Source organism: Symsagittifera roscoffensis, chromosome 4 (assembly GCF_963678635.1).
Source record: "Symsagittifera roscoffensis chromosome 4, txSymRosc1.1, whole genome shotgun sequence".
Lineage (NCBI taxonomy): Eukaryota > Metazoa > Xenacoelomorpha > Acoela > Convolutidae > Symsagittifera > Symsagittifera roscoffensis.
In genome coordinates, this window is record NC_087065.1 from 35,695,747 (window position 1) to 35,714,937 (window position 19,191).

Consider the following 19,191-nt stretch of genomic DNA (forward strand, 5'->3'; position numbering starts at 1 on the left):
GAAAACATGCTTACGCGCAACGACAGTTTAGTGTGTAAGAACTTAAAAACGTTGTTACCCAAGGGAGACGTAGGAAAAGTCCCTGAACCAAGGGAACCGAATGAATGTCTACAGTTGGATTTCTGGGGGCCAATAAGCTAGTTAAACGAAACAAGGAATTATGTCTTAGTTGCTACAGACCGTTTTTCACGGTGGCCATCAGCGATGGTTACTACCACCAATACTTCCGATAAAGTTTTAAAATTTCTTGATAAATACATCACCCAACATGGAGTACCTCGAAAAATTCACGTAGACCAGGGGTCATGTTTCACATCTAATAAGTTTAAAAGCTTCTGTAATAGCGAAGGTATCGAGCTAGTCTACTCCCCAGTGAACGATCACCGGGGCACGGGTTCAGTGGAAAGAACGATAGGAAGCCTAAAGAACTTTGTTCTCACCTATGCATCCGAAAAAGAGCATAAATTTTTAGAGTGTATGGTCGATAAAGCGTTAGGCGCGTTACGGTTCTCCAAAAAAGCAACGACTAAGGTGACACCTTTTGAAGCACACCATGGCCGGGAGGTGAACACCGTCTTAGGTACCAAGTCGTCTGAAAAGTCTAAGCTGGGAAAACGTTATAAAATAAAAATGTTTGTGTTTAGTTGAAAATGACCCCGAGGTGAGCACATTTCCCAAACGCTCAAACTGGGAGGAGAGATCTGACCTAGTGTACGCCCCAGCGATAAGAAATGCACCCCTAATCCTCGATAGCGATCAACAAATGGAGACTGGCCACGGGAACGAATCGGTGACTAAGCCAAACATCCAAGGGAGTGGAAGTACGGGGGACCTCTACCAGCGTACCACCAGCCGAACTCTAAACCGGTATACACTCTTAAAATCTAATGTAATCTCCGAATCTAAACATACCATCATACTGAAAAACGGGTCAGTGCTTAGGAAAAGTGCCGTGGCAGTAAAACCGAAAAAGACTCAGCCAAAGAAACGAAAGTCGGCCACACTTCAAGAAATGCTCGCAAGTGCGAAAAAGAAGGCAATAGTAAGCCCAAAGTCTAAGCGGCCTAAAGCAAAACAGCCATCACCTGTAGCAGCAGATCAATCCGAAAGCTCGGACAGTTAGGACTGCCAGCCATTACATTCGTTACCCGTACGACTGCCAGTCGAAATTTCGGCACGGCAGGAGGCAATTACGGCAGGGCAGGGAACGAGTGGCACATTAGCACAGGAGGAGCACGGAACGGGAACTAAAGTGAGAACTGCTAAAGCTAAACGGGGAAAAGGGAACCAGAACAGACCGGCATTAGTTGCGAGAGAGTGCCTTTCTGTCAATCTATCAACCATCATCTTTTTCTATATACAGTAGGGTTTGATGATTGATAGATTGACCGAAACTACTTTAGACATTGTACTTAGTTGAAAATGTGGTGACGTGGCAGCGGAGCAGGATGGAAGAGGGGAATTAGCAGACAGATTGGATCGGAATCTTCATTTGGCTTATAGTACGAGAAATCGCAAAATTATAGAACGCACCAGATTGAAGGAATTCCGCCAATTTGACAGTTTAGTGCAGATTTGAAACAGCACAGCAGCATATATGAGAGATGGGATTCAATCCTAATTATATACACATTGGGAGGGAAACTAGCAGGACTGAAGCTACACTGGGCCTCTTTTTCAAGAAAAGCTATAAGCAACAGACTCATGCCGGTCATCGGTCACTTACAAAACAAAACTATTCGTATCAGGGCGAACTCTGAATGTTCCGATAGCCCGTTAATCGGTCTCGAATAATTTTTTTTGATAAATTACGAAGATTAGGCTGGTAATAACAAATTAAAATATTTAAATCCGAGTCTTGTAATGAAATAGTAAAACCAATAACTTGCCTCAATTCAATTCGGAACGATTTGTGGTTCGAGATATTTCGCCGTCAGTACCTAGTAATTGTTCTATTTCAGATCTAAAATAGTTTCCTAATTGATAAAATAACGCTTAGATACTCTCAAACAAGGTTACTTCAGATCTAATTTCAGATTTGAAATCTTATTTTTCATGGATATTTTAGATACTGACCAAACATAAGGTAGGAAATATAGAATTTGCAAGAAATAACTTTTTAATCATAACAAAAGACTTTAAAATAATGAAATTTTGTATTGTAAAGAAGTTGCCTAATAATGCATCGACTCGAGAGTAAAACAAGGCCGAGAGTTGAGAAATTAGACGTTAGGCTAAAAAATTGACGAAAATTTTATCTTACAGAACTGGCATTTTAGACGTCACTGCAAAAAAAAAGAAAAAGGCCTACAAAGTTTTTGCTGAGGATTTATGATGCAAAGATACAAAAAGACACAAAAGATACAATTGCGACATGTGAAAATTTGACAAGAATTTAAAAAATCAAAGGAAAGTTAATTTGTAGTCAGTAAACAATTTTCAGACACGATAACAATCCAAATACCTCTGATTTTCCATAATTGTACTCTCGTTTCCACGTCTATACTCATTACTTTGTCTAATTTGCTTGTCGTTTAATTTCGCAGGTTCTGTTTTTACTGACCGCAATTCAATGAAAAATAAAAAACCGACGGTAGTTGAATTGTCAAAAATGGCCATTTTAATTGATGCCGTTTGTTAAGCAAACAACAGTTCTACCAGCACGGCGTCATTATTTTTTCTGAACAAACAAGGAACCCAGCAAACTGTCAAATTTTTTTTTCGGTTTTGCTCCAAAACAAAACAATGTTCAAACAAATTGCCAATAATATGCGAACAAACCTGAAAAATTTCAAATATCCTAGATTTTTGGGACTGTTGAACACATTCTCCGTTTCGACACTGTTGTACTTCGGAACTGTTGAACACCCCTGAATCGACAAGCAAATAAAACCCCATTTTAGCTAGTAAATTTGATCTACGGCATACTCTCAATGCAGTTCCATTGAGTTTCATTGTCAGTGTCCATAAAACTTAAAAAAATCGACCACAATTAATTAAAAGGGGATTGTAAAATTACTAATTTTCGAGTCAATGAAACTCATTTTCAACCCATCGAAATTTTTTTTTCACTTTTGTGAACACTGACGATAAAACTCAATTATCGATTTTTTTGTCCACTTTTTTTAGATGCGAATTTTGACGTACACTAAAACTTTTCTACGTTTTAAATTAAAGTTATTTACTTGTTTTTCACTCCCTCCCCATCTGAACCAAGGCTCAACCCTACACTCTAGACCTAAGCTAACTCTCCACACATGAATCAATCAACCTAAGCCGAGCCAAACCCTCACACCCACCATACCTGAAAGTGGGAGGGGGTTGGTTCAGGTACGGGGGCTTGTAGTTCAGTTCTACCAGCACGTCGTCATTATTTTTTCTGAACAAACAAGGAACCCAGCAAACTGTCAAATTTTATTTTCGGTTTTGCTCCAAAACAAAACAATGTTCAAACAAATTGCCAACAATATGCGAACAAACCTGAAAAATTTCAAATATCCTAGATTTTTGGGACTGTTGAACACATTCTCCGTTTCGGCACTGTTGTACTTCGGAACTGTTGAACACCCCTGAATCGACAAGCAAATAAAACCCCATTTTAGCTAGTAAATTTGATCTACGGCATACTCTCAATGCAGTTCCATTGAGTTTCATTGTCAGTGTCCATAAAACTTAAAAAAATCGACCACAATTAATTAAAAGGGGATTGTAATATTACTAATTTTCGAGTCAATAAAACTCATTTTCAACCCATCGAAGTTTTTTTTTTTTTTCATTTTTGTGAACACTGACGATGAAACTCATTTATCGATTTTTTTGTCCACTTTTTTTAGATGCGAATTTTGACGTACACTAAAACTTTTCTACGTTTTAAATTAAAGTTATTTACTTGTTTTTCACTCCCTCCCCATCTGAACCAAGGCTTAACCCCACCCTCTAGACCTAAGCTAACTCTCCACACATGAATCAATCAACCTAAGCCGAGCCAAACCCTCACACCCACCATACCTGAAAGTGGGAGGGGGTTGGTTCAGGTACGGGGGCTTGTAGTTCAGTTCTACCAGCACGGCGTCATTATTTTTTCTGAACAAACAAGGAACCCAGCAAACTGTCAAATTTTATTTTCGGTTTTGCTCCAAAACAAAACAATGTTCAAACAAATTGCCAACAATATGCGAACAAACCTGAAAAATTTCAAATATCCTAGATTTTTGGGACTGTTGAACACATTCTCCGTTTCGACACTGTTGTACTTCGGAACTGTTGAACACCCCTGAATCGACAAGCAAATAAAACCCCATTTTAGCTAGTAAATTTGATCTACGGCATACTCTCAATGCAGTTCCATTGAGTTTCATTGTCAGTGTCCATAAAACTTAAAAAAATCGACCACAATTAATTAAAAGGGGATTGTAAAATTACTAATTTTCGAGTCAATGAAACTCATTTTCAACCCATCGAAATTTTTTTTTCACTTTTGTGAACACTGACGATAAAACTCATTTATCGATTTTTTTGTCCACTTTTTTTAGATGCGAATTTTGACGTACACTAAAACTTTTCTACGTTTTAAATTAAAGTTATTTACTTGTTTTTCACTCCCTCCCCATCTGAACCAAGGCTCAACCCCACACTCTAGACCTAAGCTAACTCTCCACACATGAATCAATCAACCTAAGCCGAGCCAAACCCTCACACCCACCATACCTGAAAGTGGGAGGGGGTTGGTTCAGGTACGGGGGCTTGTAGTTCAGTTCTACCAGCACGGCGTCATTATTTTTTCTGAACAAACAAGGAACCCAGCAAACTGTCAAATTTTATTTTCGGTTTTGCTCCAAAACAAAACAATGTTCAAACAAATTGCCAACAATATGCGAACAAACCTGAAAAATTTCAAATATCCTAGATTTTTGGGACTGTTGAACACATTCTCCGTTTCGGCACTGTTGTACTTCGGAACTGTTGAACACCCCTGAATCGACAAGCAAATAAAACCCCATTTTAGCTAGTAAATTTGATCTACGGCATACTCTCAATGCAGTTCCATTGAGTTTCATTGTCAGTGTCCATAAAACTTAAAAAAATCGACCACAATTAATTAAAAGGGGATTGTAATATTACTAATTTTCGAGTCAATAAAACTCATTTTCAACCCATCGAAGTTTTTTTTTCACTTTTGTGAACACTGACGATGAAACTCAATTATCGATTTTTTTGTCCACTTTTTTTAGATGCGAATTTTGACGTACACTAAAACTTTTCTACGTTTTAAATTAAAGTTATTTACTTGTTTTTCACTCCCTCCCCATCTGAACCAAGGCTCAACCCCACCCTCTAGACCTAAGCTAACTCTCCACACATGAATCAATCAACCTAAGCCGAGCCAAACCCTCACACCCACCATACCTGAAAGTGGGAGGGGGTTGGTTCAGGTACGGGGGCATGTAGTTCAGTTGTCTGAGGTGGTCAGGTCGGGGAGAGGCTAGTTCAGGTGTGGGGTGGGGGGGGGGGCAAAAGGCAGAGTTTAACGGAATCTTGTTGCAATTTGAGTTTGGGTTTAGAAATGGAGTAAGCCGCACACTCGCTTTGCAAAGTTTCCGCATTACTCATGTGATAAATACAGAAATTTGTGCAAAACTTTTCACGACGCGAAACAAAAATAAAGTGGAAAAAAATCATATGAAAATTTTAATATGACTTTCTTTTTATTATAGAATCCATTACAATGGATTTCAAATGAATTATAATAAAAAAAATTATTATTATTTTGCAAAAAAAAAATTGATTTAAATCCATTTTAATCAACTTTTTTCACTTTTCTCAAATGCTGGTAGCTTAGCTGTGATCCCTGAAGATTAGTTTGTGGGCTTTCAGTGGACTTAACGAGGAAACTCAGTGCTTCCTTCACTATTTGCTAGTTGAGGGGCCTTGGTCATTTGATCGACATCTCAATTCTGAAGTAGCAAAAATTGGATTTCGTAATCAAACACAGCCAGAAAACGGCAAAAAAATGGAAAAAAAATAAGAAAAAGTCAGCGTGAGGCTAAACTTAGTAAAACTAAACGCAACGTTTTTAGAAGACCCATAATAATATATTGCATTGCACCAGCGGATTTAGGGAGGGGGCGGTGGCAGACGCCCCCTCCTTAGGAATTCGACCTCCTGCCGACCCAAAGGGCCCCTCTTTGTACTATCTTGAGATATCCATTTTTGGTGACGGGCCCTAATATTGTTCTCTAAAGGCGCCTGGGCGCCAAGATTTACAAATTGATTGAATATTTGCCCCCCCCCCTCCCCGAAAAAATCCTTGATCCGCCTCTGCTATATTTCCTAGTACTTGTGCCCAATTGTGTTATAAAATTTAGTTTTTCACTTTTCGTCATTTAGAGATTATAACCCAATTTTTACTCAGATCATAACTCATATCTTCACAATAGCAGAAAAGTGACTAAAAAAGAACAAAACTGAGTAATTAATGACCCGTTGCTACAAATTACGGCAATTTCACACGATCAAAGAATTGAAAATTGTGAAACGTTCTATATTAGTTTACATATTAGACACAAAGCTTAACTTTTTCAAAGCATGGTTTTGTAGCTAGACTTTAAGAATCAAATAAAGAAAGAAGAACTGAAACGAGAAATTCTGAGCAAGCTCAGCAGAATTTTTTGTTATATTTTTTTTGCCTATACCGGAATTTGCCTCATTTCTACTTCAAGGGATGATTTAAACGATTTTATTTTGTTCCGACCATTGAAAATTAAAGTTTTATTGTTTTTATTTTAGTTTTTTTTTGGTTTGTAATTTAGTTGTTTTTTGTTTTGCACGTACAAACAGTTATCACAGACAACCATTGGGTAGGATTGAGTGATATATTATTTTAAAGCCTTTTCAGTTATGATTCGAAAGACATTAAATACAAGTTCTACATTTTTTTTATTGTCAAGAAAAACCAACTCCATTTTTTTAATTTTGAGTTTTATTTTGAGCATTTTATAGAAGAATACGAACCGCCAAGTTTCTTTCCAATCACTCAAGCAATCCAAGTTTAGTTTCTGGGTCAGTTTTTACCTAAATTTGTATCTCAATAGCGAATTTTTCTATAAGTGTTAAATCTTCTTAGGTTTTAGGCTTTTTATGCAAACTTTATTTTTCGAACCACGTACAAAAAAAAGACTTTACATAGAAAAAATAGGCTCAATTTTGAATAATATGGTCAAAACATTCTGTGCTACTTGCGCAGCAACAGGCTATCCTTGGTTCATAAATTGTGTTCAATATCTTCAAGAACAATTTAGATCTGGAAATGAATTTGATTATACCTTTTAATTTTGGCATTATACGCTTGCGAGATCCAAATAAGACAGCTTTTTCAGACAGACCTAAGTTAATTTAGATAAATTATTCCTATGCGGTCAAACTTTTAATTTATGTCCTTAACATCAACTTTGCCAAATGTATTTGCCGTTTGGGCTATTTTCATGGATTGACCCTCCTAGAAGAAAAATGCTTGTCATAAAATTCCATGCAAGAAAAATTGTTATCATACAATTCCAAAGATGGAGTCTGCATATATGAAAAATATATAATTTCGTTTTTCATGACTGCAAAAATTCTTCATTAGAAATTCAAAATCGGATGGTCACTAAATTAATTAAAGGATCAAATAATTTACAAAAAAAAGCATCGGAAAATGCCATTTTTTAGACCCGGACTTTAAGTTTTTGTTGATCGAGCCGGACTTTAAGTTTTTGTCGACCCGGACTTTAAAATTTTGTTGATCGAGCCTTGAAACAAATTCGAGCGATTGAGTAAGCTAACTATAAGTTAGCTGATGGTTTTAAATGTGAACCAAGCAAGACTGTTCTTATATCAGAGCTAAGCTCTGAATGTATTGACTGATTCTTAATCCATACCGAACATTTTTTTGGGGGGGAAAATATTTGAAAACTATGAATTTGAACAATATCAAAGATCACGTCCTGCGAAATTAGTGCGACTAGTTACCTAGCCTCAAATCAGTTTGGAACAATTTTGCCTGGCATAAATAATTCACGTTTCCTTTTCAGCGTTATAAATAAAAACTTCAGAGTGCGCACATATTAGTCCAGAGCTTGGCCAAATTTGCATTTTTCAAACTCCCAGAACTTTGAGAAAATTATTAGGGGTAAAATATCCTTTAAATTTGTTTCAATGAGGCGCTATTCTCAATCGGTTATGATTTGGTTTTGTTAAAAACTAATGTTTTCATCGCCAAAAATAAATTGAATAAAAAAATCACCCCAAGCATAGCTATTCCTTTTCTTCGAAAGTTGGAACAGTTATAGTCTACGAATGAGTCGCGCAAGAGCTTGAAAACAAAGTCGCTGAAATCTGGACATCAAACTGCACTTTATAGTTCATATTGAATGTTTATAGCTTAAAAATAATGCAACTAGCGAAAGTCAAGCCGTCCGCAGTACTATTTTATTGAGTCGTACCGGTCGAAGTTAACTTATTATGGTTGGGCCGGTCGCGGATAATTTTTCCACGGTTGCTCCGGTCGCTGTTACATCTGTTTGGTCTGCTAAGTCTGAAAAAACCAAATTTTGGCCGGCAGTCTTGAAAACCACATAGTTTTTGATAGTCTGGAAATAACATAAGTTGCTATCGATAGGCTTATCATAAAACAAAGATCTCGGCCCGGGTATTATCAGGTCGATCAGGAGCATGGCAGGACAGGGTCAGATTTACGCCCGCATTCAAGCACAAAATGGACTGCAACCTATTAACCTATTACCATAATATAGCAGAGCGCGCCGAATTACTTTCCTGTTAGTTCAAGTACATTCGCCCGCCAGTTCATATCAATGGAAATAGATAAACACTGCATATGGTTATAAAATAGGCTAACCATTTCCAGGCAGCACAAATGCCGATTTTGTTCGAGAAAGTAACTAAATTTAACTCGGTTACACCTAGAACATTTCAGGAAAGGGAAGAACAAAAACAGCACACATATGCCTATGTAATCTTCAAAGGAAAACATGTTGGGACTTGAAAGGTCTTCTCACTCTTCTTCCAATTCCTCGTCTGACCAGTGTGGCCAGACGAAACCAGACGAAATCTCTAAATGCTGAACAATGTTTTTTAAAATTTTTTTTTGTCAAAACAATTAATCGTTTTACGATTTGGTTTAGACAGGATCGCAAAATTTTGATCCGGATAACATCAAAATATGCTAAAATGATGTCTTCAAAAATAACGTCTACAAAATTGTCGGCCAAAAGTCTGCTGGTATGGGGCTCATATACAAGGAAAAAAGTCCTTATATTCGTTTTTAATAACCAGACACAAAATCAAAATTGACAAAATACGGTATACTGCTGAAAAAGCCGACGGTTTCGAAACCGGAAACAAATAATAATAATAACAGATACTAACGATTAGGGACAACAGAAATTGATCAAATTTTAGACTTTTTGAGACTAATGCATTTGAAGGAAAATTTTAAAAATCCCAACTTTGTATTCACTGTCAGTTTCTCGGAAAAAATATTGCTAACATTCGCGTCGGCTTCCGAAATTTCGGAGTTTTGCTGAGAGGTTTCTTTACAAAATATCAGTTCAGCACTACATGTTCTACATGTTCTATGAAATTGAATACAGAAAATAAGCCTACGACTAACTCTACCGACAATCAATTGGGATGGAATACAAAATATCAAATCAATCAAACCCAAACCCAACAATTAAACCAATCTGCTCTTAGCCTGAATTACAGTTTAATCCATTGGTATGGTTTTGACAAATATGGAAGTCTTCAACTTGATCTCAACTGAACCCAAACGATCATGTCTGTTTCTCTACATTCCACCGGATTGAAGATTTGATGTCATTCCACTGATAATTGCGTCGGCTTGAAGTCCGTCGACTTGCTGCACGCTTTCTGCTTCATTTTCAATGCGCGCAACTGAAGGACATTTTCTGGTATTCCATTAAAACCTATTCTGTCTGCAATTTTATTTCTCAAAGCGGGGACCAAAACTGAGCAAATAAGACCATTCGCTTTCTTGACTTATGCTAAGAAATTTTTGACCTTAGCTAAAAACTGCCTCATAACCAGAATTTTTGTAGGAATTCCATAAAAAAATCAAAAAATGGATTCTACATGATCGAAAACTGAAATAGTTTTTGATTTAAAGGGCTGCTAGTGCTAGTGCACTTTGTTAGTAAGATTGCTTCACAAAAATTGGCTGGGTGATTCTTGCATTTTTCTTACAGACCACAGAATTTTTGATGGACCAATGTACGTACTTTCGGGGTGGGTGCTGTGGCAAAGCGGCAGAGGAGGGATGGGATGCAGAAGGAAGGTGATTTGGTGAACATGAAAATTATTACTTCTACCCAAGAGAACTGTCTCTCTATTTAGATATTGGAGGAAATAACAAGATGCAAATATTCTGTACAAGTATGATCGTTTGGTCAAAAGAAAAGACAAATATGGAAAACGGGTCTCATTTTTTTCTAAATCGAGTTGTTTGCGGGGAGTGTCCGAAAATTTATTGGTCTATTATTTTTATGGACTCATCTATATTTAAAACAACTATCAACCATGCTCGTAAATTCGAATGGGGCAAAACAAAATTTTAATTTTGAAAGTGGTGCAAAAAATCGAATACTTTGACCAAAAATTTTTGGAAGATGTCCCTAAAAATATCAGTGTCATGCTTTCTATGAGTTGGGGCCATGTGTACAACCCCAACCAAATACCACCTAACAACCTGAACAATTTCCACCCTCTCCATCTCAGTTAAATTAGGGGAGGGGATGTTCGCATTGTACAGCTATTCTCCAAATAATGGCTTCCTTCTTTATGGGTTTTCGTAGTGTTGGAAAAATCAAAACGGTTAATCCTTGAATCATTCAGTCGAGTGATATTGTATCTTACTCTCTCTTTTTGCAAAAATGGACCGAATAATGAGATGTAATTTTAGTATATATTCAAAATGTAAGTGATACTTTTATTTAACTTGGCGCCTTAAACTTTTGTTGTACATGTGTTACACAAAAGTCTTTTGTAGTTTTTTTTTAAATCTTCCATTGCACTTTTTGGTCCCTAGCTCATCATATTAAAAAGTTGAGACCGGAGAATTCTCGTCAGTACAGTCAAAATGAATAAAGCACATATGATGGAGAGCACCAAGTGAGTAGATTGAGCTTAGTATATGCAGGTGATCTCTTTAACTATTACCCCCCTTGCAAGGGGGAAGAGACTGGTCGTTACTAGGTACAAAATTCATATATGCTTAACCATTGAATTGGGGTGGTAATTCGTTACTACGTACCCTAGGGGGGAAATCGTTAAAGAGATCCCAAGCATGCCTTCAAGCTTGAATTTGTCTTTAGTTTTTGGTGCGAGGTTGTTCGTTTGATCTATTAAGGGATGAGATTGTTACGTTTTCGCTCATTTTAAAATAATCGCGTGGTGTCAAACTAAACAATTTAAATTTTCTGTGTTTCTTCTCTACTTTACCAGCACCCTCCATGCACAACTGCAAAAATTATGGGTCCTTTCTATAGTACGGCCAAAATAACGATATTGTTTATTGAGCTTCTGATTTATTGTAAATTCAGATTTTCGTTCGCTGGAATTAATTTCAACCAATCAGATTCGAGCAATCTGGTTCATTGTTTAAGCGGTATCAGAAAAGGATTAAAATTTTAAAATGAGGTCACTGAGCATGGAATGTAGCCAGCGGCGGATCTAGATTTTTTTTTTGGGGGGGGGGGCAGTTTTTCATTTAATTTCAAAAACTCGAAAACTTGGCGACATTTTTTTCGGGTCTATGGCAATGCACTTGCAGCCATAGTTCTAAGAATTATGCAAGTTGGTTTTCATCTATACGTTTTTTCGTTTAACTTGGCACACGTGTAAGAAGTCCCTATATTGATATCAGGGGCGGATTTAGGGGGGGGGGGCGGACGCCCTCTACTCTCAGGGATTCGACCCCCTGCCAACCCAACGGGTCTCCCTTTTGGTACTTTTTAAGAAATCCAATTTTGGCCGACCGACCCTAAAATTTTTCTAAAGGCGCCTTCGGCACCAATATATACTAACTTTTAGGGGGAGTGCGCGCCAAAATAACGCGATTATTTTGTCAAAATTTTTCAAAAAATGCCCAAAAACGGCTTTTTTTACCTGCTTTTTCAAAAATTTGCCTGCGACGCAGAAAATTTGGCAAAAATAGAGTCGTTTTAGTGCTTTAGGAGAGCTCGGAAAATCAATTTTTTGACTTAAAAAAAGTCGTTTCGAAAAAAAATTTCTGAACATCCGCAAACCCCCCCCCCCCCCCCCTCGAAAAGAAATGCCCCTGATTGATATGTTAAAACGCCATTATATTGAAACGTTTGAAATGTTAATTGAAGCCAACCGTTTTGAACTTTGAACTGTTCTATACGATTGCGTCTCAAATGGCATAATTGCCGGATCTAATTAACAACCCCCCTTTGATGAAGGGGGTTATTAAGTAGATCAAAAAGGTCGATTTTTCGACCAATCAAAATGCAGCAAAATTCAAATTCGCAATACAAGCTCTTGTGCTATTTTACTGTGTTGATTTAAAGGGGTGGAGATTTTTCAGTAGATACCATAAGAGGGGAGATTGTTAAGAAGATTCTATTTCTCAAATGGCATAAATTTGATGCAACAGTTGCATTAAGAAAATTGGTACTAAACTTTTCGTACGCAAATGTGAGAAAAATGGTCAAGTTGTCAATACAAATGTTGATTGACATTTTATCTTGAAAAAACGGTAGAGTTTTATCAAACACGAAAGGCATAAGGTTGCTGATATTGATAGGCTTCTTGTGGTCATTTTTTCCAAAAAATTTTCGCTTATCATTTGTTTGGAATCAATTCATTCCAAGTCTTGTTAACAACAATTTGTTCCTGGCAAAATGTAATAATTAGAAATTGCTAGAAAAAGTTTGAATTATAATGAAAACTTAAAGTTTATGCTATTTGGGAAAAGTTTTTTTTTATGGCAGTCGGCATTTATGCCATTTGGGAACATACCTTCTATACGGATGTTGAAGTAAGTTTTTTTTTATCCTTATGAGCATTTAAATGCAAGTTTTCAAGTCTTGTAGGGTTTTTTTTTATAGATTTGCTTAAGTGCGAGTGCTTCAACTCTATTTTTTTCAAAATATTTCTGCTACATAATATGATATGAAAACTTTTACATAAACAGTCAAGAATCCTCGTCACATAAGGTGTGCGACTTTTTTGCACAGTGTCGTCAAAATAAGACTAGTCAAAATCATTTAAGCTAGCCATCTACTTGGGCCCTGAAAAAGTATTGAGCATCCCCAGCGCTGAACAAAACGACATATACAACAGGAAATCTTGGAAATATTCGAAATCTGACTTCTAAGATCAGACCGCTTTCTTAAACAAGATGCGGAGACCTGGGTTCAATAACAACGAGCCAAAATTGTCAGTCGAAATTTATCCGCGTGTAGTATGCATATTTTTTCCTGTTAGTTCGAAAAAGCTTGTGGATGATGTGAAACATCCAGCATTAAAAAAATCCAATAAATTATGGTTCGAAACAGTGTCAACCACGGAAAAATCTGAGCGGCTGATTATGAGAAGTATCAGAGCTGTTCAAAACAATCAATTTGAATCAATGCAAGAGTTTGATATCAATTCTGAAGCAACTCCGTGATTCTTCAGAAGTAAAAGGATAAAAAATAGTAAAAAGTTTTTGCAAAAATTGAGAAAAAGTTGAGTATGTTCCCGTTTTGGAAATAGAATAACTCTGCAAACACTTGTGCATGCTTTCTTGGGTAGGGATTGGAAAAACGCAGAAAAATGTTTGAGCGTCGCAAGAATGTCGGCGCCAAAAAAAAACATTTCAATTCTGTGTTTTTTGTCGATATACTATCGAGAGCTCCTAGAGGGAAGTCAAGTGGGCTTTTTTGATAGCAGTTTTGTTTTCTGAATATACTATCTTTACTATGCCATCACGATGAACTATGAATTTTTATTTATGACTTTAAAGTAAAATCATCAATTATTGCACTTAGTGAAATTTAGCTAACGCCAATGATCCTCTACATATGTATTCTTTGGTAGGGTACAATCATATTATAACACAAAACATAAAAGCTCAACGGGCACTTTTGATTAGATCTGATTTGAATAAAATCACACCTGAAGTTGATTTGATGTTGAATTTTTTGCGAATTAAGTTTAAAGCAGTAACAGATTTTCCGGTCAATTTTAAATTGTTTCTGGACATAAGGGTTTCATGGAAAACCGAAACAGTTATATGCGGCGATTTTAATTTATAAACTTTGGAAGATACTCTCAAACTGATTATTGTTTGGGACTTTTCGAATTTTATGGTTTTTTCGACGCTATTTCGATTCAATAAGAATACTGCCCACAAGTAAAACTGCATATATTTTTACAAAAACTGTTTTCACCAAGGAGATAACTTTAAAAAAGGTAATCAAAGATCACTATTCTGTTGTGCTGGAAATGAATGATATTGAAGAGGAACGTAAACGGAGTTCTCTGTACACGATGTGAAACACTGATGCGTTAAAAAACGAAAATGAACTAATGCAGATTTGTTCGTTCTCCACAAAAATCTGAATAATTCAAAAGAATATCAAAAAGTTAATAAGAAAGTCAATTTTATCGTAAAAAATTATCATTGGTTTGAAACAAATTTTGCCTAGTTTGTGCAAGGAAACTAAAATAAACTACTTGGTTTCTTAGCAAATAACAAAAAATGCAAAAAGCGAACAAAATTTTTTATAAATTAGGATCAATACGAAAAATTAGCTTAACTGACAACAAACAAAATCTTGTCGAAAATTAACTACACCTTCCATTAGAAACGCTAAACTCAGCTGTTATGGGAATATACAAGTTCAACCCGACGTTTTAAATCAATTTTTGCTGGAAAATAGAAAAAGCTGCAACAAAGCCAGTCCGAAGTTTGCTCTAAAAATTGTTAACGGTATATTAAATTCAATGGTTATGTAGGAAGTTAGAGCTTAAGAAGTTTTATTGCAATTGGACATTCAAAACCAAAGGGTTTATAGGTTCAAATGGTATCAACAATGTTATCTTGAAACTTTAATAGACAGTGTTAGCGAGCATTTATCAATTGTATTCAACAGTTTTATAGGTAAATGAGAGTATTCAAAAAGAGTTTTCAAAAAGTGCCAAAGTGCAGCCAGTTTATGAAGATGGTAAGAGTCATTTGGTGGAAAGCTATAGAATAATTGGCTGACTAGTTTCGATGAACAAATTTTTGAAAAAAGAATTGTTAGCAGGCTTCTCAACTTTCTGAAAACATTCAATATTCTTCGACTGAAACAATACGACTTTCAAAATAGAAAAATTTGCAATGATGCATGAGTAGACTTAACCAATTTCATTTGTTCAGTTCATGATAAACCTCATTTTGATGAAACACTGTTTATCGTCTTCAAGAAAACAATTAACACAAACGTAATTTGCGTATTCTCAAAATGGAAAAACATGGAATAATAGGAAACTTGTCGAAAAATATTTAACAATTTGTAAACATTTCGTTGCTATTGATAAATAAACATTTCAATTGGAGTTTTGATCTGTGGTCTTCCACAGGGATCAGGATTGATGCCGCTGCTGTTTCTCATTTTCATAAAATTTTAAAGATATTAGTCTTCCAGTTTGTCACAAATACAAAATCAATCTTATGCGCAGATGAAATGACCTTATGTTCTTTAATCAAAGTTAGAACATTTATATTCAAAAAAATATCTATAAAGGGTAAAACATTGATGATATTGGTAAAGCAGTCAATCTAAAAACAGTGTCTCCATAAATTTTTTAAAATTTTTATTCCGCTTAATTATATTATAATCTTAATTGTGTACGTCTCAAGTTAATGAAAATTATACTATTTAATAGGGTCTCAGTTTTGTTTAATCTTAATTGGAAACTCACAACAGTAAAGACAAATTGTAAATCCGCATCAGAAAATGTCTCTAGAAAATACTAACTCCAATATAAGAAATTAGGCTACAAACTCTGGTGACATCTGGTCTTATTGAAAGACAGGCCTCTAAATTAGCTCTAATCTTCTCTGCCTTAAATTTTCCCTTCTCGTTTTGATATTTTTCGAATACATTTGGTTGCACATGCTGTTAATGATACAATTGTCGTTGTTGTTCCAACTTTCGATACGAAAGTAACGGAATATTTGTGCTCGGGGTGGGTTTTTTTCTTCAAACAAATTTCGACTTTTTAACTAGCCATTTTTGACAAAATTCTTTTTTATCATTCAAAAAATTTTGTTGTTCTGAGCTCAAAGTCGAAAAGATATTTCACCTGTGATCAATTTTCGTAAAGTTACGGGGGTGTAAAGATTGCCATTTTGGCCAATTTGGGACAATTAACGCGCGATATATTTCGCGCTATTAACGCGTAAGAGGAGAGTTAATCCGTCTTAGAAATGCTTCCAAATTGTTTGAAAGAAGCTTATTTGCCTTAATTGATTTGTTACAAGGAGCGAAATCTATCCCAATGTACTTGATATAGCGTGTGGGGGGATGATTTTCATAAAAAATTTCAAATTTTAGATTTTTTTTCATTTTGTTTTATTTCAATTAGTTTGTAAATGTTATTAATGCTCCATAAACCTTAAAAGGCAGTCGGAACATTCAGGGCTTTGCCCTGATACGAGCAGTCTTGTTCCTTTTTAGCAAGAAAGTAATTTCCCCCCCCCCCCCCCCCCCAGGACATTTCACACATTTCGCGTTTTCCAAAAAGTCGTATTTCTCAAATTAATTCCATACTAAATTTGAAGTAGAAGCAGCCCTTGAAAATCTGGAAAACAGCCAAAACTTGTCCAGAAATTTCTGGGTTTAAAAATATATTATAGAAACAATATAACAATTATAACAAAGCAAAGCTTAAGTTCATCGAAGTATAAGAAATTCACACTTCAGATTTGATGTTCTGTGTCATTTATTGGGTGCATATGATTGGATGTGGCACGTTTCAAATTCATCGAATTTCATCAACTGAAGCCCGCGCAGCATTCGATGAATTTCAATAAATTGCTTACTACATTGATTTTCAAGGAGTTTTGATTAATCGCAGGGCCTTATTAACTCACAAAATTCAAACCTAGTCGGCTTAGTAGTGTTCATTGAGTATACATATTGGGATTTTTACAATACAACTACATATGAGAATCCATCGGTGTGCGGTAAATAAGATGAGTGCTGTTAAAACGGCAACTCATGTTTATGTCAACACATTTCTCCAAAATGTATTTTTGAATCTAAACTGAATCGCTAAAACTCGAACAGTTCATTTTAAGCATTTTTCAAGGCTCGTTTCTCGTCTTAATGTCATGTCGTCTTATTTACCTAGCACCCCATCGGGTAGTGTAGGCAAAACAATTGCGCTTTTATGAGTAAAAAACGTTCTTTTTTTAAATTAAAAATGAAAAAGAAGTTGCGAAGAATGAAGGTAAACATTGATTTAATGCAAATATTTGTATGCAAATACTATCGTTTTTTTTTTTCAAAATAAAAAAATGCTTTTCTGATTTTTGCACACCGCAGACAATAGTCAGTTGTGGCCAACCCGACCCATTGATTTTACATGATTATCGCAAAAGACAAAAGCGCTTGAAATAAACTGAAAAGAACTGCTGCCATTTTCATTACATTAGCTCAGCAGAACAGAACTCATTAGAGGTAATCACCAGTGAGGCAACGTGAAAAAACCAAAACAATAACATTTTCAAAAACTTATTGGTAACTTACTCAAAGAAGACTGCTCGTATCAGGGCGAAGCCTTGAATGTTCCGACTGTATTTTAAGGTTTATGGAGCAGTAATAACATTAAAAAATTGAATGAAATAAAGCAAAATGAAAAAAAAATTGTCCCCCACACGCCATACTAAGTACAAAGTGATAGATTTTGCTCCTAGTAACAAATTAATTTTGGTGAATCAGCTTCTTTCAACCAATTTGGAACGATTTCTAAGACGAATTAACTCTCCGCTTACGCGTTAATAGCGCGAAATAAATCGCGCGTTAATTGTCCCAAATTGGCCAAAATTCCAATCTTTAAACCCCCATAACTTTACAAAAAATGCTCACAGGTGAAATATCTTTTCAAATTTGAGCTCAGGACAACAATACCTTTTGAATGATAAAGAAACGCCGTCAAAAATGGCTAGTTATAAAGTCGAAATTTGTCTGAAGAAAAAAAAACCCACCCCGAGCACAAATATTCCGTTACTTTTGTATCGAAAGTCGGAACAACAATTATACATTTTTTGAAAAGTGAACATAAATGAAATATTTTACTGCTGCGGAATTGATTATGGATCAACTTAGTTACAATACGCTTCCCCCAAAAAATCAACTAAGGGGATTTTTTGTAAATAAAGACCTAGGGGGACTTTTTCAAGGTCGATGCAATTGGTTTTCCGGCTCTTTCAAAACATTTTTGACTCAAAAGACCTTTTTTGACAAACTTTTCAAAACCGCAGGCAATGTATTGAAAAAACAGCGTTGTTAGGTTCGCTCGGATCTTTTTAACTATTCTCCCCTTCGCAAAAGGGGGAAAACTCGTAAAAATGGGAACAAAATTCGCTTATGTGTAACCGTTGGACTATTTCACAAATAGTTGAAGAGATCACCTCGCTCTCTGGGACAACCCCCCTTTAATCTTAAGTTTCTATGTTCAATTTCAGTAGTATATAGTCACATAACACCCGTCTATCAATCATCATATAAATGATTTTACAATATTCTGCCTTCAAACAATTCTAAATTTACCAATTGGAGGAGCTTATTGTAAAAGACTTATTTAAAATGATATCGATGTTCTTCATTTATAATCATTGACTCGTTGCCTGAACAAAAAGATATTAGATAAAAGCACAGCGGATTATGCAGAGTTCAAAGCGATGAAACCAGATGCTCAAACATGAACAGAACTTGACAGTTTAAATGCAAACATCAGACATACATAAGTTACAATTGTATAAAACAGTCTTCGTTTTTTAACTATCACAATTAATAAGTATACGAGCCAGCGTAAAAATTCAATATTTTATTTTTGAATTGTCGAATAAACCAGTATCGCAACGGCTTGCTAAAATAGAAAAAACAAGCGCTTATT

The 19,191-nt window shown here is 35.7% G+C and overlaps 2 protein-coding genes across 2 annotated transcripts in view; both read left to right on the top strand.

The window, feature by feature from the left end:
* The window catches only part of LOC134843931 (galactosylgalactosylxylosylprotein 3-beta-glucuronosyltransferase 2-like), a 405,495-nt gene that overhangs the window by 29,366 nt on the left and 356,938 nt on the right, over positions 1-19,191 (top strand). The gene's annotated exons all lie outside the window — the stretch shown is intronic.
* Positions 11,066-19,191, top strand: part of LOC134844295 (uncharacterized) — a 52,480-nt gene continuing 44,354 nt past the window's right edge. Inside the window, exon 1 of the mRNA XM_063860912.1 lies at positions 11,066-11,184. Within this exon, the coding sequence (XP_063716982.1) occupies positions 11,153-11,184 (32 nt within the window). The 5' untranslated portion in view covers positions 11,066-11,152. The remainder of the gene's footprint in view (positions 11,185-19,191) is intronic.